This window comes from Carassius gibelio, chromosome A10 (genome assembly GCF_023724105.1).
Source record: "Carassius gibelio isolate Cgi1373 ecotype wild population from Czech Republic chromosome A10, carGib1.2-hapl.c, whole genome shotgun sequence".
Lineage (NCBI taxonomy): Eukaryota > Metazoa > Chordata > Actinopteri > Cypriniformes > Cyprinidae > Carassius > Carassius gibelio.
Genome location: NC_068380.1, coordinates 13,031,082 through 13,053,220, shown reverse-complemented (window position 1 = coordinate 13,053,220; position 22,139 = coordinate 13,031,082). Strand labels below are relative to the sequence as shown.

The 22,139-nt window shown below is 36.6% G+C and overlaps 2 protein-coding genes across 4 annotated transcripts in view; one reads left to right on the top strand and one right to left on the bottom strand.

Annotated features, from left to right (window-relative positions):
* The window catches only part of LOC128021219 (cell adhesion molecule 2-like), a 392,008-nt gene that overhangs the window by 168,200 nt on the left and 201,669 nt on the right, over window positions 1-22,139 (bottom strand). The gene's annotated exons all lie outside the window — the stretch shown is intronic.
* On the top strand, window positions 14,342-16,819 carry LOC128021225 (CD209 antigen-like protein C). Its single transcript, XM_052608274.1, has 5 exons — window positions 14,342-14,742; window positions 14,842-15,135; window positions 15,279-15,406; window positions 16,231-16,322; window positions 16,427-16,819. Exons 1-5 carry the CDS (start codon window positions 14,619-14,621, stop codon window positions 16,551-16,553), a joined length of 765 nt encoding a protein of 254 aa, XP_052464234.1. The 5' UTR covers window positions 14,342-14,618; the 3' UTR covers window positions 16,554-16,819.

Below are 22,139 nucleotides of genomic sequence, written 5' to 3'. Positions count from 1 at the left end.
GGAGTTGAGCCCTCTCACATTAAATGACATAACATTGTATCTATCCATTGTCCCTATTGAGGTATGCCAAAAACAAACTGTGTGTAATAAGGTTAAAGTAAACTGCCAATGTGTATAATGAAATAAGAGAATCTACTGTCATGAAACACTTGCCTGTGTTAAAACATATCAATCCCATGCGGAAAAAAACACCCCTGAACACCCCGGCCCCCCTCCCCCTCCCCCATATTGTCATCTGTGAGAACCACGAAGCGATGTCTAACAATGAACCTATGCCTATTAGCCCCTAACTGGGACCGCTTCCACTGTTTCCATAACTGAAAAACGCTTTTAGAAATAACCTTGGTTCAAAAATAAATAAATAAAATAAAATAATAATAATTTACAAAACGGAAGATAACCGCGCTGTTAGGTAAACTGCTTTTACATTACATCCAGTCCACAGGCTACTATTTAGCGACCCCCAGGTGGGATGAGAAAAAGCTGCATAGCCTACTGAAAAAAAAAAAAAAAAACTTAATGTGCATAATAGCGTCATCATAAATTAAATAGAAAAAGTTTTAGCTCAAACATCATATGCCTACGCATGTTGTCCTGTTAGTAGCCATTCCATGTTTGTGAAGTGCAAGGATTCTCTAGCAGTTGGCCTGGCGTTGTTCCCATTCGGTTGAGTTGAAGCGGCGTCTTGTCCCGCGAAGAACATTTCAACCTCCTCTGCTGAATCAAACGATAATTTATCCCCCTTGTACGTGAGTTTCAGGATGGCTGGGTAGATCAAAAACGAGTCGATGCCTTTCTGTCGCAATTGGGCTCGGATCGTTTTGTACTTGTTTCTTCTCTGCACTGTCTCGGCGCTGTAGTCAGCGTAGAATTCAAGCGGAGTATTGTCTGAAAGTTTAGGTTTAGTATTACGAGCTCCCTGCAGTATGGCTTGACGATCGCGGTAACGGAGCACTCTGAAGATCATTGTACGCGGTCTGGAGAGGTTAGCAGAGAAGATTCGGTGGGCTCTGTCAATTTCTATGGATTTTCCGGCCAGTGTCGGGATCCACTGAGGGAGCATTTTACAAAGAAATCCGACTGGATCGTCTCCTTCTGCACCTGTTGGTAGGTTCATCAATCTCACATTGTTCCTTCTTGATCTATCTTCCATCTCGGTGACTTTCCTTCTGAGGGTGTCCAGCTCTGTAAGGCAGTGGTTGGTATCTTTTTTAGTCTGGCGAAGCACTCCTTGCATTGTATCGACTTTAGCGGACACCTTTTCCATATTTTTGGCGTGCGTGTTGATGTCGCTATTCGTGCTGAAAGCATTCTTTAGAAATGTTGACCCATATTGATAGGATCTTGCAGTTGATGGAGATTTGTGGAATGCACATCCAGGGCATGAAGCTCCTGTTGCACCACATCCCAAAGATGCTCTATTGGGTTGAGATCTGGTGACTGTGGGGGCCATTTTAGGACAGTGAACTCATTGTCATGTTCAAGAAACCAATTTGAAATGATTTGAGCTTTGTGACATGGTGCATTATCCTGCTGGAAGTAGCCATCAGAGGATGGGTACATGGTGGTCATAAAGGGATGGACATGGTCAGAAACAATGCTCAGGTAGGCCGTGGCATTTAAACGATGCCCAATTGACACAAAGGGGCCTAAAGTGTGCCAAGAAAACATCCCCACCATTACACCACCACCAGCAGCCTGCACAGTGGTAACAAGGCATGATTGATCCATGTTCTCATTCTGTTTACGCCAAATTCTCACTCTACCATCTGAATGTCTCAACAGAAATCGAGACTCATCAGACCAGGCAACATTTTTCCAGTCTTCAACGGTCCAATTTTGGTACGCTTGGGCAAACTGTAGCCTCTTTTTCCTATTTGTAGTGGAGATGAGTGGTACTCGGTGGGGTATTCTGCTGTTGTAGACCATCCGCCTCAAGGTTGTGCATGTTATGACTTCACAAATGCTTTGCTGCATACCTCGGTTGTAACGAGTGGTTATTTCAGTCAAAGATGCTCTTCTATCAGCTTGAATCAGTCAGCCCATTCTCCTCTAACCTCTAGCATCAACAAGGCATTTTCGCCCACGGGACTGCCGCATACTGGATGTTTTTCCCTTTTCACACCATCTTTGTAAACCCTAGAAATGGTTGTAGATGAAAATCCCAGTAACTGAGCAGATTATGGAATACTCAGACCAGCACGTCTGGCACCACAACCAAGCCACGCTCAAAATTTCTTAAATCACCTTTCTTTCCCATTCTGACATTCAGTTTGGAGTTCAGGAGATTGTCTTGACAAGGACCACACCCCTAAATGCATTGACACAACTGGCAAGTGATTGGTTGATTAGATTATTGCATTATGGTGAAATTGAACAGGTGTTCCTAATAATCCTTTAGGTGAGTGTATATATATATATATATATATATATATATATATATATATATATATATATATATATATATATATATATATATATAGCACATAGCAAACTATTTAATAATAATTGTATTACATTTTATATTAGTATTCTTGGTACAAATAATCTTAGAATATTTACATGAAAACATTTATGTAATATTCATGTAATATTTATTTGGTTTACTATGGGACAAACACTGATCTATAATAGAGAGTGGGGGCACATAATTTTTATGAGTATGCTGTCATGCACAAGCATTAAATAAAATGATCATGAAAGTATTTTATTTTTATTTAAATCCTATATGGTGTGAGGAACAGATCCAAATTCAAACCGCATTCATTGGCGATATGTATCTCCTTCCTCTGTAGCTGTAAAAATAAATAGAAAAACCAATGCAATATGTTTTTTATTGCACAATTACATGTGTGGGTTTTAAGTCTGATTGTCTATTCAGTTTGATTTACTTTATTGGCATAGATTGTGTATACATTAAAGCATGTCACAAAATGAATAATTGCGATCATATTATTATACAAGGTAATAATATGAAATATTAAAATTCCCAGACAGCAATATAGTGTTGGCCCAGAACCGGCCCACATCTGGCCCGCATGAAATCCATTTGGGCCGGATCTGGGCCGACACTGCTTGCTGTGTGGGTTGGGTCTGGGCTATATAAGGCTCAGGTATGGCTCAAATTTGGGGATTCTGGTTTACTTAAGGCTGAGGATTGGCACCAATAATAAAATCTGTTTTGGCCAGATCAGGGCCAGCTAATTAAGGCTGATTAACTGGCTGAGATTCGGGCCGGTTATAGCCAATGTGTGGCCCGAGTCTTTAATCCAGCTGGGTGCAATAATTAAGCAGGGACGTGAGGAATGTGATTCATGAAGTGACAGACACTGTGGGAAAAGAGGACTTCTAGTGGACACCCAGGGAACACCTCTACGGAGCGGCTCCCAGACGCTCCGCGACAAGATACAACACAGAGACCAGGAGTGAGGCGGACATGTGGAGGCTCAGGGGGAGGGAGGGCCAGAAAAAAAAAATCATGGGGAACAGATACCAGAAGTGTAAACACAAAACAGGGAGACCAGGAAGGAGGAGGACCGGAGGAGGTTCAGGGGGAGGGACGGAGGGCCAGGCTCACAGAGGGGAACAGACAGAAAACATAACAGAAAACAAGAAACACAAAACATAAGTCTATGAAGGACATCACGTGGCGCTCCCACCAGAGTGGAACAGAAGACCAACAAAACCATGTGATTAGGGCGGAAGGCCTCCAGGGCAGAGCAGAAGACCCCCACAGCCGTGTGGTCAGGACGAGAGCCCCCCAGAGCGGAGCAGACGTCCGTGCGGCCTGACCAAAGGGACGACGAAACTCTGGAAATCCCCTGATGCTTCTACTGGACTCCAGAGGATCGGTGCTGGCCTGACTCTGCTCACGAAGATCATTGGTGACTGGCATTTGTTCTTGAAGATCACCAGTTACTTGACTCTGTCCTTGAAGATCACCAGTGACTTGACCCGACTCTGAAAGGTCAGGGGTAAAAACCAAAACATCCATCCAACACATAAACAGACATGAACACAGGGCAAGGGCAAGATTGATTGACGTACATGAATTCACAAGGACTCCGTCACATACTAAGACAGACCGGGTTAAGTACACAAGGAGAGACGAACAAAACTGAGGGAAACTGAGTGTGATGATTGGTAATTAGTCACAGCTTGGTGCAATAATTAAGCAGGGACGTGAGGAATGTGATTTATTAAGTGACAGACACCGTGGGAAAAGAGGACATCTAGTGGACACCCAGGGATCACAACCCAGACACTGTGACAATGTGGGTGTATATATACAGTATATCTGTCATCTGCAGGAAGTGATTCAGTGAAGATCAGAAGCTCAGGAGCAGGTCTAATGTGTTTGGTGCTGCTTTGTCATAGTGCTGTGTCCAAGTCATTACAAACATCAACCTGTTTCAAACCAAGGGTAAAAACATCACTGAAGAAAAGAGAGCAGTTTCCAACAAAGAGTAAAAACGTCACAGATGAGAGAGGCCAGCTACTAACTAAGATTACAAACCTCGTAGAAAAAAAAGACTTACTTGACAAGTTACTTGAAAAGTACATAAATATCGCAAATGATAGGGATGAATTAATATCCAAGAATATAAACCTGTCTAAACAGAGTGAGCTGTTTAATCATGACAGCAATGAACTTTGGAAGAGTCTACATGAAAAAGGTATAGCAAATGAACACCTAAAATCAAGTTTATTAATTCATTGTTCTTGGAAATAAGGAGCAAATAGCTGAACTGATTGTGTGTACAGATGGATGGACATACTATAAATTCAGTTTATACTACATTTCCACATCGAAAAAGAGCTGGACTGAGAGCAGAAGATACTGTATGGAGAGAGGAGCAGATCTGATCACTATAAACAATAGAGAGGAACAAGTGAATGAAAGAGTAATTCTCTTCAAAGTATGTAGAAAAAATATTGGAACATTAGGTACTTAATGTCTTACTGGCTGATTCTACTAGGAATTTATTAACAAGATTTCTAGTAGTGCTGGAGTCTGGATTGGTCTGACTGACAGTGATGTGGAGGGAAGATGGAAATGGGTTGATGGAACCAACATGACCTTTGGTTGAGGGAAAAAAATATATTGTCTAATAAATAAAGTACCACATAACAAGAAATACGTGTTTATACTGCGTATTTAAACATGAATAAAGGGTTTCCATTCCTAAACTTTCAACCTTCTTTATATTACATATTTTGTTTTACATGTTACTGTAATGTTATGTCATTAAAGTCTTGACATGTTGAACTTACAGGTGTAATTAATGTGTATTAATGCCACTCACTGGTCTCGAGTCCCTAGGAGGAGCTCTGGAAGGATAAAAGAGGAGTTACGAAAGTGAAGGACGAGAGAGGACCAGGCCTGGACTTTATTTTGTGTTTTGGTTTTGTTTGTGCACAGCAGTTGTCCACGAGTTGCTATTGTGCTGTTTTGTGTTTATTTTATTATTAAAGTTTTATTTAAATGTCTGCCAGTTCCCGCCTCCTTCTTCCTGACTTACAAACAGCATTACACTCTCATGCTAGTATAGGACTGTGATGACAATCACCAACCAAATGTATGTTTCATAAAGAATCACTAACTTGATTCTTCCTCTTAAATTTTCTGTCAATGCTGATCTAACATGAGAAAGAACATCATGAAATCTTATGTACCATCATGTAAATCATCATCAGGAAGTCAGTCATGAAGTAGCATGAACTATTATGATTTATCTTTAGAACATCAACAGTGTGTGATGAGATGCTACAAGCTCACAGTTCAGTAATATGCTCCCATAATATCTCTTTGCTGTGAGGATCGACGAGGTTCATCTGAACACAGAAAGACTGTCACTGGAGGTGGTTGTGTAGAGGTTAATGGCAAGCTAAGAAAAGTGAAATGCTTGTATTAAAATGGCTTTGTATGAGAAATGGTTTTATATGAGAAACTGTTATGTCAGTTTTATTCTATTACTCCGCTATTTTATTTAAACTGGAATTAAAGACAAATAAGAGTTGTTCATGAATAACAAGGAAAAAATTATAATAATAAAGAAAAAAAAATATATAAAACATTAATAGTGATTTTAAAAGTATCTGGGAGAAGAGCTTTGGGTAATACATAATCTGTCATACAATGAAGCTCCAGCTACAGTGAGTTAATTGTGTTCCTCTCATGCTATTAAAGGACTTAACCAAACATATATTTTCTGTAGAATCTCTAACCTGATTCCATCTCACACCTCCATCTCTCATCTTCTCTGTCTACACTGATCTAATAAGAGAAAGAAAGGAAGAATTGCACGAAAACTCATTTACTACCATGTCTGTCATAATCAGGAAGTCGCTTGATAAGAGCACTGTGGCATTAGTTCACGTATTTATGTATACATGTATTTAAACAATTTGTTTTATTGTATGTTATTTTTATTTATTTATTCATTTATGTATATATTTTTACACCAATAATAATATCCCCCAGTTCCATAAATCCCCCCAGACAAATGCATCTATGGTATAGGCTGGACCAACAAATCCAATCCATGGAGGCCCCCATTTTCAATTTGCAGGACTTAAAGCAGTGAAATCGCTAGGGATTCTGGGTCCATTGCACAGAATTTGCTATGGGGTCCCCTCAAAATCATATTCAGCATGGAGTGGGACCTCAGTTGGGCCCATCTTAGCCTCTGGGTATTGACTATGCATTCTAAATGACAATGGTAATCTTGAACTGCCACTGAATAAAGCATTTGACATTTGTTAACTCTAATGGGCAGAAGTTGCAACATGGAGTTTCCAAAGGTCTGGGGTGCCAAATGATGCCAAATGATGCCCCATCTCTGAGTCAGTAGATCTCTCCTCAGAGGAATTGGCCAAGGAGGGGCTGTCACAAGGAGCACCAGTTCGGGGACCAGGTCCAAGTAGGCCAATACGGAACCACTAGCAAGACTTGCTTCTCGTGCTCCCGGACTTTGCACAGTGTCTGTGCGAGAAGGCTCACTGGGGGAAACGCATACTTGCGTAGGAGAAGCAAACAGTTCTACCTGAGCAGCTCCGAATCGTCTCCAAATCAGCTGTACATAACATTAATTTTTCTCTCTAGTATATATATGACAAAGATTTTAGAGTTAATTTCTATTACTAAAAAAATAAAAATAAATAAATACCCAAATACAAAAATACCCTTCATTATCAGGACCCAGCACTATGTCAAAACCAACCCACATAATGGGTTAAAGTATAAAACCCAACAAGCTAGGTCAAAATAACCCAGCATGTGTTCTGTCCAATATTTACTCAGCCAGAAATGGTTGTTTTTAACCCAGCAATTTTTATAGTTTACAAGTTTGTGCACTTAAAAAGCAGAATCTGTCCATTCTGTATGGTGGCTGAAAGTGGAAACAATTCAGAAACGCAAAAAAAAGCCAATAAATGTATTAATATTATAATACATTGTTTTATGTGTTTTTCATGCGATTTGTGGTTTTTCTCAGAGCATAAAAATGGTAATTCAAGACATGCTAAGCAGATGTAGATATATTTCTGGCCACACAGGATTTCTCATTTGATTTAAGTTCTGATTGGGTGTCCATTACTAAACATCTAGCCGCAAAAATTACTTGTTTAACACCTCAGTTTGAAGCACAGTGTGAAAAGCCCTAATTTGTGTCTTCCTCAATTATTCAAGGATTTTGTCAACAGTATTGCTCCAAACACTCATTTCTGGATTGGTCTGACTGACAGTGATGTGGAGGGCAGTCTGAAATGGGTTGATGGCAGCAACATGATTTCTGGGTAAAAAATAAATAAAAAAATAAATGAAAAACCCTCAAGAGGACTGATTATTATTTTATAAATGATTAGAACAGTCAGTATAATATCACACAGAAAGCAGCACTGAATATCTAATGCCGATCTGCTGATCTGTTGTTTCAGCTTCTGTGTGTATGGAAAGCCAAATGGACAAAGAGGGCAGACCTTTGCTGTGTGTTATTCACCAGGGTGGTATGCTTTTCGATGTAATGCTGCATATAAATGGGTCTGTGAGAAGAGCTTTGTAAAGGATCACATAGCATAATATACACATTTATTAACAGTATTTTTGATTTGAATAAGATGTTTACTCTTCTAAAACTGACTTTTTTATATGCAGTATAATATTTATTTGACATGTTATGTCATTAAAGTCTTGATGTTTTTAACTTACAGCTGTATTAATGTGTCATTCCACACTGGGAAATGTCAATCCTGTAATTCCAGTCAGTGTTTCTTAAGAATCAAATACACACCTGCAGAACATTCGATTACTGTGTCTGATTTTCGGTTTATCTGACCAACAGTAGACTGTGTGGAGAGATGAGGAAATGTGTCTAATTTACAATATAACTTCTGTTCTATGATGCTAATATTGAAGAAACAAACACACTTTTTGTATATAAGGGTTATATAGCCTTTTAGACTTCACACATCGAGCACATTTGTGTGCTGCTCTTTTTTTCCAACCTTTTTTAACTGCAAAGCTTAACTGTAAAACTGTAATCAGAAGTATGGACATATACACATTCATTTATGTTATATAATGAACACGTTCAGTCAACTTACAGTACATCATATGGGTCATCTTCAGGAAATGGCTCTAGTGTGTTTGGGGATGCTGTGTGTTCTTCTGCTGACTGTAGTCATAGTGCTGTGTGTCCAAGTCTTTACAAACATTGACCTGATTCAAACCAAAGGCAAACACATCTTGGAAGAAATAGACCAGCTAATAACCAAGATTAATTATCAAAAAACAGCTACTCAAGAAGAGCTACTCAAGAGCATAAATGTGAAAAATAAAAGAGATTAATTTAAATCCAAAAATGTTAAACTGACTTAACAGAAAGAGAAGTTTAATCAGGAGATCAATGAAACAAGTAATCTTGAACTGCTGCAACTAAACACTAACAAAAAACTAGTTTCTTTGTTCAGTGTTGTTGGAATAATGAGCATATACTGATTGTGACTGATTGAACAGAATGCGTTTACAGATGGTTGGTCAAACACTCTAAATTCAGTTTTGACTTCATTTCCTTGCTGAAAAAAGAACTTGTCTGAGAGGAGAAGATGTATGTAGAGAGGTGCAGATGTGATCATCGTATATACAACAGAGAGGAACGAGGGGGCAAATTATTATTTTATTTATTTTTAAGAGTTTACAAATTTTCTTGTTATTCTGGATTGGTGTAACTGACAGTGACTACGTTTACATGGACATCAGTAATCTAACTATTTATCTTATTCTGAATAAGACAATATTATGATTAAGGAGTTTATATGAGTTGCTTATGTATGGCACATGTCATTACGTCACCACGTGACATCATCTGATGTCCCCTCCAGAATTTCACATATAAACATATAGTTCGTCTTCAGTATGATGCCATATACAGTTTTGGGTGTTCCATTGTTCCATTGACTGGCCAATAAGAACTTGGTTCTGTAACTGCTGCATAGAAACGTTAGCAAGCTTTCATTTTTTTTTGCGCAAAATGGTTGCAACTTTTGAATTTCTTTGAAAAGGAGACAAGAGAAAATATATGATTTGTATTGATTATAATTTAAAGACATTCCCCGACATTATGTTATTGTGCTGTATGTGTGATGGACTGAAAGACGATAGTAGGGCTGATATTGACTCACCGACTTGCATAAAACAAACAAAAACACATCTTGTGTCCAAAAGCTTTCTCTGCTTGATGAAGCCTGTTAGAATGCCCTTCTAATTCAAACAATTAAAGAAAAAAAAATACCTGTGCATTAGTTTTTATGTTTATATATATATATATATATATATATATATATATATATATATATATATATATATATATATATATATATATATATATATATATTAGGGGTGTAACGATACGCGTATTCGTATTGAAACGTTCGGTACGAGGCTTTTGGTTCGGTACGTGGTACGCATTATTTATACCGAACGGTTCGTTGGACTAATTAATTATATTTGAATAAAAAAAAAAAGAGAAATATAATAATATGTGTTCAACAAGGTAGCCCAATAACCCAAACGACATAACAGGCAACGCCCCTGACACTCCCGAAGAAGAAAAAAACACCAACTTATAGTTATATGTTTATGTTAAGCTACTCAGTCAGGCGCTCGCTCACTCAGCAAGCGCTGAAGGCTCGTTGCAAAATGGCCAATGCGTTTAACAGACCAGAAATAAAAGATCCTCCAATAACCAACAGGTCTGGTGTTTGGGTGCACTTTGGATTCCCTTTAAGCTATAATGGTGATGGCAAGAGAGTGGTGGATAAAAAAATAACGGTATGTCGCATCTGCTACACCAACGGGAATACAAAAAAAAAAAAAAAAAAACACCAGCGAGAATACTTGAACTTGAAACATGTCAACTCATTTACGCCGACATCACCTTATTGTGTCAGTATCTGGGAAGACGAAAAAAAGGAGAAACATACATGCAACAAACTATCCCCGCAGCATTTAGACACCGGTACACCATTATAGCTTACAGGGAATCCAAAGTGCACCCAAACACCAGACCTGTTGGTTATTGGAGGATCTTCTATTTCTGGTCTGTTAAATGCATTAGACATTTTGCAACGGGCCATCAGCGCGTGCTGAGTGAGCAAGCGCCTTAGGGGCCGTTCACATATCGTGCCTGAAAACGCGTGGAAAATGCTAGGCGCGTCTTTCTCCTCCTTTCCAAAGAGCTCGGGCAGAAGCGCTCATGAGGCGTCTGACTTTGCTAAGCAACAATGACGTGCTCTCTCCATGAGACGCGGAAATTTCAGCAAAGGATAAATGGATTTGCAGCTCTAAAAATCGCTTGCAGTAGCTCTGCTACTAAATTTATTTAAAAATGGCAATCCATATACAACTATGATCAGCTGTTCCTTCATCTTGGCTGAGCTTTCAACGTTGTTACAAGGATGAAGCTGATTGGTTAGTTCTTGTCACATGACCCGCGGTGCGCTTGCGGCATTCTGAAAAGTTGAGATGTTTTTACATTTTGCTGTATCTAAAACGTACCGAACCAAACCGTGAATTCTGTGAACCGTTACACCCCTAATATATATATATATATATATATATATATATATATATATATATATATATATATATATATTCCTTGCAGAAGGAATGTACTTTTATGAATATCTTCTAATACTTCAAATGTGCAATTAATTTTATACAACAGTACATAGCAACACAGTGTTTCGTTCCTTGAATGAATCAGATTTGGAACGAATCGAGTGAGCCAGGGATTCCACAGTCCATTCAGATGTTTCGTTTCTAATTAAAGCAGCCTTTTAGAACAAATCGTTTGATTTTAACAATGAAATAAGCATTTATTAAAACATGGACTTTCTGCCACCTACTGGCAGTTTTACAGTCATCATTATTTATCAATGGCATTTCTAAACCAGACAAGGTGCCAGCACTACCTGCACAAAAACAAATTCAGCAAAACATTGACCAAAATTCCTCCATTTCAGGCACCAGAGGGGAAAAAAAACTTATAGATAATAGTTAATTTAATAAGGCAAATATTTCATTAAATAAAAACCTTTTTGGAAGAAATATTGAAATCATTATGTAAAATTAGCTATATAAACAGACACATGACAGCACACTAGAGACACGGTAACATTGAAAAAAATTACACTGGCTACCAGTAGCCGCTCGCATCAAATTCAAGGTACTGATGCTTGCCTGCAAGACGACCACTGGCACAGCACCAACATACCTAAACTCACTGGTTTAAATCTTATGTGCCTTTACTCACTTTCAAGAAACATCTAAAGACTCATCTTTTTCGCCTGCACTTAAGCATCTAATACTAGCACTTTTCCTTTTCTTGTCTTTTCATAAAAAAAATAAAATAAAATCATGACATGACACTTGTATACTGTTGTTGTTCTCTTGTTGACCTGACTGCTTCTATTTGTTCTCTTTTGTAAGTCGCTTTACAGTCGATAAAAGTGTCTGCTAAATGATTAAATGTACATGTAAAAGAAAATACTTACATTTTTTATTGGCTGTGGTTTGTGAGCATTACATATGGCAAACTTCCCTAAAACTGCGTGAAATATGCAGATACAGACACTGCGGTATCAAAATGCTTTATTAGGCATGATACCAGTGTATACAACTGTTGGAACACGTTTTTTTATTGGTATTTGATATTTTATCCAATAAATGATTCTTACAGTCAGTTTCTAACATCTAATGCTGATCTGTTGATGCAGGCTCTGGGATCCTCAAGAACACAATGGATATAGAGGAGAGAACTGTGCTGTAAATGATTCATCAGGATGGGCTGATTATCCATATACAGTAATGATGCTTTTAAATGGATCTGTGAGAAGATCCTTGTAAAGTATAAGATACCATGAAATACATGTTTATTCAGAACATTTTAACATGGATAGAGGTATAGTTTAGATAGTTTTCTCTCCTAAATACAGGACATCTCTGTTTATATTATTATTATTACTATTATTTACATTTTTCATGTTGTTTTCCAAGGTATTAAAGTCTTTGTGTCAGTACTAAAGTCAATATCAGTCCTGCAATTTCAGTCAGTGCTTCTTAAGAATCAAAAACACGTGTAGAGGATTGTCCAAAACAACAAAACTGAGAGTAAAATGCACTCTTTGACTTGTTTTAGAGAAGTTTGACATGATTAAAATATCAGTTGTCTTAGATATATATCTTGTCTTTTCTTAGAATGCATGCCTTATGAGGAAGTGGCTCTGAGAGACAAGTACAAGAGCTTTGATTTGAGGGGTGATACCCTTTAAAAGGTACTAATATATAAAATTGATATACTAACATGCACCCTTTAGGGGTAAATCTAAAACACTGATGTATCTTTTGAAATGGTACTGCCCCAATGAGAACTCTAGTGTCATTTTTCCAGTTTTGTTAACCAAAGTTAAGAAGAATGAATGAATCATGAATCAAAAAGTTTCAGCTATGCCGGTTCTGATAGCCTCGTGTGCAGCGTTCTGACATATTAGTGCCGTTGAGCTTTCCATTTTTGGAATTTGTGCTCTGCATTTAACTTTTGCAAGTGCACACACACACAGCAGTGAGCACACACACCATGAACACACACCCGGAAAAGTGGGCAGCCATATTGCTGCGGTGCCCGGGGAACAGTTAGGGGTTTGGTGCCTTGTTCACGGGTCTCACTTCAGTCATGGTCTTTCACTCACCCCACTTATAATCTCTGATGGTATCGAGACTTAAATTCTGACACTGTAAGCATGACTGACCCCTTGTGATAGTTGTGAATAAAGTAAAGTATAGTGGCAGTAACTAAAGTGACCGTAAAAGTTCAAATGTAAGATAATCTTAACTAAAAAAAAAAAAAAAAAAAAAAAAAATACATACATGGCAATTCAAATGGAAAATCTAACCAGGTAAAAATTATAAGAATAAGCAACATTATTAGAAGAAAGCAGTTTATTCCTGCTGCTATAATAATAATAATAATAATAATAATAATAATAATAATAATAATAATAATAATAATAAATGTTAAATTGTTAAACCTGTCATTATGTCCTGACAGTAGAATATGAGACAGATAATCTGTGAAAAAATCAAGCTTTCTCTGGCTCCTCCCAGTGGTCCTACTGCCATTTGCAGAAAATACATCGCTCCCGTTAAGAAACAACCAATCAGAGCTGCGGTCCATAACTTTTGTTATGTGTTCAAAATTTACAAAATGTATATAATAAGTGAGTACACCATGAATCTATTTTCCGAACCGTATTTTTAGCCTGTCCTGAGTCACTAGGGTACACCTATAATAAGTGTTTATATTCAGACTATTTTAGATTGCTTCGGGGATACCACGGTGGAGTAACCCAGTACCTTTGTGATTCTTCATAGACCTATACAGAGAGAAGTAGTTCCAGCTACGATGTTCTTCCGCAAGACGCAAGCAGTTCTGTTTATTAACCGCTAGAGCGTCAAAAGTTACCGACTGCAGCTTTAATGGTCACACTTTATTTTAGGGTCCAATTCTCACTATTAACTAACCATTAACTATGACTTTTGACTCAATTAACCCTTATTTACATTAATAGTTTATAAGGTAGTTGTTAAGTTTAGGGTATTGGGTAGGATTATGGATGTCATGCATTATATGTACTTTATAAGCTATAATAAACAGCCAATATGTTAATAATAGACATGCTAATAAGCAAGTAGTTATTAGTGTGAATTGGACCCTATACTAAAGTGTTACCATTTTAATAATTCTGTATTTGATTTTTTTTAAGCATTTATAAAAATGGTAATATGCCAAAATTGTATTTACATCAAAGCATTCGCTACAGTACGCATTTTAATTTGCTAGTAGTCTATAAACAAACAGTTGTTTATGGAGGAAATGGAGATCTGTATCATTTATCTGTAAAACGTATTTTATATAGTCAGGAAATGACTGCTCAGTATGGTCACAGTGGTGTAGTTAATGATCAGCCTCTTAAAGCATTAGTACACAGCGGCGCAGTGCACACACCAACAACTTTGACTCTAGACGACTCTCACCAGCAGAAGCATTGAGATACGAGTGATGGAAAGAAAAGATGTAGAGGAGATGCTTACTGATGCCAACAGAGATGCTAGAAACCGTCTTAGTGCCAGGACAAAAACAGAGAACTCAGACACCAAGAAACACCAAAAACCTCAACACACAGGTACTGAGACTCATCTCATTATAGTTACATAAACTAATATGTGCGTTTGAGTAATAAACGTGTTGAATACATATCTATCATCGTGTTTTTGATCTACAGGAAGTGATTGTGTGAAGGTCAGAAGCTTCAGAGCAGCCGTTGTGTGTTTGGTGCTGCTGTGTGTTCTCCTGCTGACTGCAGTCATACTGCTGGGTGTCGATCTCCATAATACAATTGAGGAGTTTTACACCAAGAACAAAAATATCACTGACGAGATAGATCAGTTAACAGACAATAAAAACGACTTGGAGAAGAATATTACTACATTATCAGTTGATAAAAAAAACCTAATTGACAAAAATCTAGTATTAAAGGAAAAGATGACAGATTTGTGGCAGCAGATAAGAAAAATGGGTAATAAAGAACTACACCAAAATTACACAAATGTTTATTATGAAATGGACACAGTCGATGGGGTATAACCTGTTATAAATATGTTTTGTAAATAAGTGTGGACGGGAATGCAGAGCTAATTATTGTACCGTTTGTGTTTACAGATGGATGGGTATGCCATCAATCCAGTCTCTACTTTGTTTCCTCACGGAAGAAGAAATGGACTGAAAGCAAAAATGACTGTACAGAGAGAGGAGGGGATTTGATGATTATGAACAGCAAAGAACAAAAAGTGAGTAAAACATTGGTTCAAAGTATCTTAGTCAGGGGCGTCATGCATTCATGATGTTTGAGGGGCCACATCTATAAATCTACAACCTTTATAGATTGTTATTTTATCAATAAATGGTGATGGGCAAAAGTAGTGTAATCTATTAACTACAAATAAAAACCCAACTTTTTATTTAAATGCCATATATGGATGTCATGCCATAAAACATTTTTAATACGACTGAATTTGCATTTAATGTAAATTTTAATAACAATATTGTAAGTTAATTTAACACTTTAATTTTACAGATAGTAAAGAACATTTACATTATCAAAGAACATTTTCATTCAGTCTAGTCAGAGTTCAGGCACTCTCAAAAACTCCCATTAAAATCACTGAAGCACGCACATCTGCATTTTTGTTGTTTCTGATGAGAGAATTCGCTATATAATTCAGTCAGCGAGCAAGTGAACAAAACACCGCATTTCAGTGATGACTCTTCTGCCCGTTTCTGATTGGCCATTTCATTCAGAAGTGCAACAGAATCGTTTCTGATTGGTTATCATGAAGCGTTGTACAAACGCGTCTGTCTTTGGCTCAGCGTCAGCCAGCGAACGCAGATTTGAATTTAGCAGCTGAACAATCTAATCACACCGTGTGATTGTATCAAATATATAAAACGTATAATTCTTTTTTTTTGTTTTTTTTTGTTTGAAAGCTAGATTCAAAATCCACTTGGCTCAGAAATCTGATGGAGCACGTCACATCACTTTGAATGGGCATGACGCCTCTGATCTTAGTTATTAAACTTATTAAACCTTATTTCACTTATATTCTTTAATTAGGAGTTTTTTGAAAAATATGGTGAATTCTGGATTGGTCTGACTGACCGTGAGGGCAGTTGGAAATGGATTAATGGGAGCACACTGAACGCTGAGTAAGAAATCACTGAATTAAACGGACTATTATGTAATAAAAAGATTCTCAAAATCTGTATCATACCATGCAGAAAGCAGCACTGAACATCTAATGTTGTTTCAGCTTCTGGATGAATGGAGAGCCAAATCGAGACCGTACAGAGAACTGTGTTGTGACTTCTTCATCAGGCTGGCGTGACTTTTCATGTGATGAAGATTTTAAATGGATATGTGAGATAAAAACATCTTAAATTAACATCAGCAATGTGATCACTAATAGGAAACAGGTAAAAAAATAAAATATATAATAAAATAAAATACAATACAATTGTACTCGTTTTTGCTTTTTTGTAAGCTAAATATACAGATTAAGATAAGTATCTTCTACAAATGTCATTCTATTACTGTAAATCATTTTCTTTATTAAATCATTGAGCAAATAAATTTGTGTTTGCGTTTTTTTAATGCATGTGTGCAGCTTCTAATGGCTAACTCTGGCTAATATTCACTTCCAAGACAACAAAATGTATTTTCTGTTGCTTTGCTTGTGGACAGGGCATACATTTATGTTCAGTCTTACTGAAAAGGCATGATCTGACACTTTAAATCTCTTGCTAATGGTAATGTTGAGAAATGCACAGTCTGTTAACTGAGGGCATCATGACAGATGCATGCAACATATTATAACCAATGAGAAAGTATCCAAAGGTAGAGAACTGAATCAATTTACACTTCAATGGAATCACTACAACTGTTGATCAGTTCTTGTTTCCAGAACAACAACAAAAAAACAAAAAAAAAAAAAAAAAAGAAAAAGAAAAATTGCACAAGCATTCTGAACATTATTCCTACTTTCTTAACAAAAGTCCTTATATTTGGTTAGGCTATTTTCATTCAGTTAGATGTAAAAGCAATTCAACTGTTTGCTTGCATCCTTTTACATTAGTGAACATTGCAATAAATTCAAAACAGTATGCACTCACATGTTCAACATTTTGTCTGGTTGTTACAGTCAGAAAATCAAATATAGTCACATTACTATATGGTATAGCCTATGAGATAGCCCATGATCACTCGATTTTATACAGGTGTTACCATAATGATTGTAAATGGTGATCAGCAACCAAATATTGATAATGTGGAAGTTATTGCATTTTGCCTTGCCGTGACATCTCACTTTTTGCAGATAATGCAGAGTACATAACATAATTTCATAATGGTAAAAATTATGTTTGAGCTATATATATATTTATGAGGATATCACATGTTGCTGACCACAGCAAAAGCTCAAAACCAGAACACTTCCCTTAGCAGATTATTATATATATTTTTTAAAATAGTGTACTTTCTATCAATCTATCTTAACTGAATGCAGTGTAAGTCTCAGGATTAAAGTATATACCAAATGCATAAATGTATACGGTATATAAATGATCTCTTATGAAATGACGACTCCAGACATCAGTAGCTTAATAGCTTCCTTAGGCACAAAAGGTCTGTTTGACATGTAAATACTCATTTTATCAAGGGTCAAAAAAAAAAAAAAAAAACAAGCTCAAGCTCAATTTCAAGCTCAAGCTGAAGCTTAAGAGAAGATGTCAAAGAGATGAAGCTCAATGATAATGCCGATACTATAAAGTCAAGATGCCAGGAAGAGACTCAAACACCAAGCAGCGCTGTAAGTACTGATTTCTTTATAACAGGTACTAACACATTTTAGTCAGGTTAGTGTTTAAGGGCCTTGTGACATGATCGTGGCAATATGCTGTTATACAAAAATGACATCTCATGTGGAGAAATAGTGAGAGAATACATTTAACAGTTTCACTTCTTCTTAAGTGTTTTTTTGCACAGCATGTCCAACGCTTATCTTAAAGACACATTATATGTGATTTCATCCACATTCAAATGTTTTACCCCTAAAGAAATGAAGAGTACTTTGAAAATATGTTACACTCACGGAAGATGACAACTCACATCAGTATTTTAATCAAGTAGTTTATAGGGATGTCTGACATTTAAGTGCTCACTGTCTCAACCCATGGCAGGAAATGTTTTTTTTTTTGTTTTTTTTTTTTTTTTTGATTCAACGTTTCCTCTTATTCAGCTGATATTGTATTTTGTGATTATAAATAGTAACTAGATAAATATATAAAAATGAGAAGTAACTTAATTTATACAGTTGTTCATCTGTAGTGTGTTACAGTGTGACTTGTGGCATTGATAACATTTGTAGCATCAGCATCTGAGTGCTTATTTATTTTGCCAATAGAAACTAAACTAGCTCCCAACCAATCTGTTTTTTTTTTTTTAATACAAAGATTTCAACTGCATTGAAGGAGCACAGTTATATAAAAAGTAACACTACAGCGAATTTCATTATGAAATGAGTACAAGAGAAAAAGCTTGCAAAATAGTGTCTTACAAGGATATCATTTGTTCATAACCACAGTGGTGCCTTATAAAAGTAAAGGCTCAAAGATGAAGTTCAGAGCAGTGCAGCCCACTTTTAGCAGCAACCTCTAATAATCTCACATTTACCTCCATCAGACTGAATACATCTTGAAGATTGACATCTATGCTAATGCAGTTCCTTTTAATATCCGTAATGTTAGGACAGAAATAGAGAAGACCAGTAGACACCAAACACCTCAATACACAAGTAATGAGACTCATTTTACTATAAAACCATACACATATTTGTCCCACACATTTAAGTTATATGAGCGTTTATGAAACATTTATCTCCAGGAAGTGATTGTGCAAAGATCAGAATCTCCAGAGCAGCTGCAATGTGTTTGGTGCTGCTGTGTGTTCTTCTTCTGACTGGAGTAATATTTCTGTGTCCACATCCATACAAAGAACACAAACCACACAGAAGAAAAAGACCAGCTACTAACCAAGATCACCAACCTCACAGAAGAGAGAGAGCAGCTACTAACCAAGATCACCAACCTCACAGAGGCGAGAGACCAGCTAGTAAACAAGAACACACAGCTGACGAAAGAGAGAGATGGATTATTATCAAGTAAATGTGACCTGATTACTGATATCAGTGTAATGGGAATAAAGTGCTAATATTTGAACTGGTTGTGTTTACAGATGGATGGATTAACTATCAATCTAGTTTTTACTTCATTTCCTCAGTGAAGAAGACCTGGACTGAGAGCAGAGGATTCTGTACAGAGAGAGGAGCAGAACTGATTTTTTTTTTTTTTTTCACATCTAAACTTTACAATAAAAAATATTGTCAATAGTAATTGAAATTAACCACTGTAGCTGAGCCTCAAAGGTACAAGATAACCAAATGTGTGTGTATATATATATATATATATATATATATATATATATTTTTTTTTTTTTTTTTTTTTTTTTGACCATATTTGATTATATATTTAAAAGTATTTCTGATATGATAACAAAACTATTTCATGAGACATAGGGGATAAACAGAAGGATGGAGTGGAGAAAAAAATCTACCAGTGCAGAAAATGTATTTTTTTTTTTTTTTTGAAGGACACAGTAAAAATTTGCTCCAAGTTTATTTCCACAGACACATCACACTAAGAGACATCATAGTGACAGATATTGACAGAAACCACTTAATAGTTTTCCTTTTTTTATAAAGTATTTAGCGGAACATGCCAAATGTTTTTCTTAAATGTGCCCTCTGTCATATATACTGAAATACAAAGTTTTGAAATGTGTTACTAATCATTTACACCAACATAAGATGCAAACTTTTGTCTCAGGAAGCAGCAATTTTTTGTTTCCTGGTTAACTTCGAGCTCACAAGACTCTCAGTCAACATTTCACCTTTTAAGATGATATCATTTGTAATGAATACAAAGCCTGTAATAAATTAGAAAATAATATAAATTAGAATGATCACTTGTAAATAGGGCTGAGGATAAGAGAATATAATAATACAATGGGCAGAGTAGACTATATGCAGATTAGTGTTAGCACGAGGCTCAAGACAAAACCAATGAAACTGACCTTGACTATTACTACTTTACCAAATTTGTATTTCCTGGACCTTAAAAAAGACAAGACCTCATCACTGTATGCATAAGGACCCAGAAGCAATGTAAGAATGGTATGCCCTTTCTTTGTTTACAGCCTTTGCTAATGCTAAAAAAGGAATTAGTGAGTTCCTGTTAACCTGCATTTAAGCATCTTTTATTAGTTAACAATGTTTCAGAAAAAAAAGCCCTTCTTACCAAGTGGAGAACCATATAAAAGGGATATTATAAATCATGATAAAATTCCCCACGGTTAGTATTACCATTTCATCGTTTTATTATCATTATTTATTATCATTAAATCCGTATTCGATTACCGCAATTTGAACAACTGGTGATAAATGAAAACTGTCCAGCATAAAGCACAGTCTTCAGTAACAGTCTCAGGTGCGCACAGCAGTTTAGTTTTGAGTCAAAACAGGGCGGAAAAGCTGGGATGTTGTAAAAGAGTGCTAATGGAATTATTCAAATGAAAATATGAATTAATAATTATATGAATGTACCTCGTCTTTACCTGTATTACAGTGTATGATGTAGCTGTCCATCTGTGTAAACAATGTGCAAATAATTAAACCAAAAGGTACACGATTTATAAAGTTATTGGCTTCTAAAGTAAGGAGTCGACTCTGAATGGCTGAAACGAGTCGTTATAGATTTCTAATATTTTGCCCATCTCTATGTACGTCACTAGGAGCACTTTGCATAATAATCTCCGCCTACCGTCTTGGGAGAAACGGAACTCTGAGCTGCCCCACCCCCCCACACAGACGCTCTGGTTGGTGTGAGAGCATGATGTCGAGGAGACCGTTTGTTTAATTTTCACTGCCAAAGAATGAAGATAAGAAGAACCAATGGCTAAAATTCATTTTCACCACAATACCAGAGCAGTACAACAAATCCCTTTTGTTGTGTTCACAACATTTCACTGATGACTGCTTTCCTAATCTCGGTGAGTACAGCGGGATTTTCAAAGCGTTTGGCCATAAAAGATGGTTCATTACCAACTTTATTTAGAACAACGAGCATCTCCGAATCACAACGTGAAGTATGATTATGAAGTTATGTGTTTGTTTTCTCCAGAGCGTCTTATCAGTATGTGTGCTGTCTGCAGCCTTTGTTTGTTCTGATCGTCATGTACAAACACTCATTAACATGAAGTGTAACTCCGTGAATACTCAACGAAGAGACATGAGAGAGATATCTATAGAAAGCTTGACATGTCTACTTTAAACAAGTGCTGCTGAAAACAGATATTCTGTGATAAAGTAATCCATATGAAAACAAGGCGATGTCTGTTTTTCATGTCTCCCTTCGTTATATCTAATAACGCTGAACGCGCTATTCAGATTCAAACTGAAGCGCGCAGCTTGAATACACCCACAAAGAAGAAAAAGCAGCGAGACTGTTCAAGTTTTTTATTTGACTGTTTGCTTCGCGATGAGAGGAATAAGACATAATTCACCCCAGCAGATGCTAACGCATAGTTTACCGTGGAGGTGTGTGCGGAACAACCAATCCAAACTGGTTATGTTAGTTGACCAATCAGAACACTGTAAGCTACCGAAAAGTGGGGTTTAAGGAAACTGAATCTTTTGAACAGCTTCGCGCGAACCGTTTGGGGATCTCTGAGAATTGAGGTAATTTTAAAATGATATTTTGACAAAATGACCTTGGATGGATTTAAACCTAATGTAGAGGACTTATAAACAGTGATAGGAAGCTTAGAATTTTCATCTTACTGGGTCTTTAATTTAAATGGTTATTTTTATGTTAATATTTTTATTTATTTTTTCCTAAAAATTAAGCCTGCAA

Excerpts from the sequence above, each read along its gene's own strand:
- LOC128021225 (XM_052608274.1), top strand. The coding sequence starts at position 14,619 with ATGGAAAGAAAAGATGTAGAGGAGATGCTTACTGATGCCAACAGAGAT. Across the intron at positions 14,743-14,841 it reads CCAAAAACCTCAACACACAG|GAAGTGATTGTGTGAAGGTC; the intron begins GTACTGAGACTC and ends TTTGATCTACAG. Across the intron at positions 15,136-15,278 it reads GCAGCAGATAAGAAAAATGG|ATGGATGGGTATGCCATCAA; the intron begins GTAATAAAGAAC and ends TTGTGTTTACAG.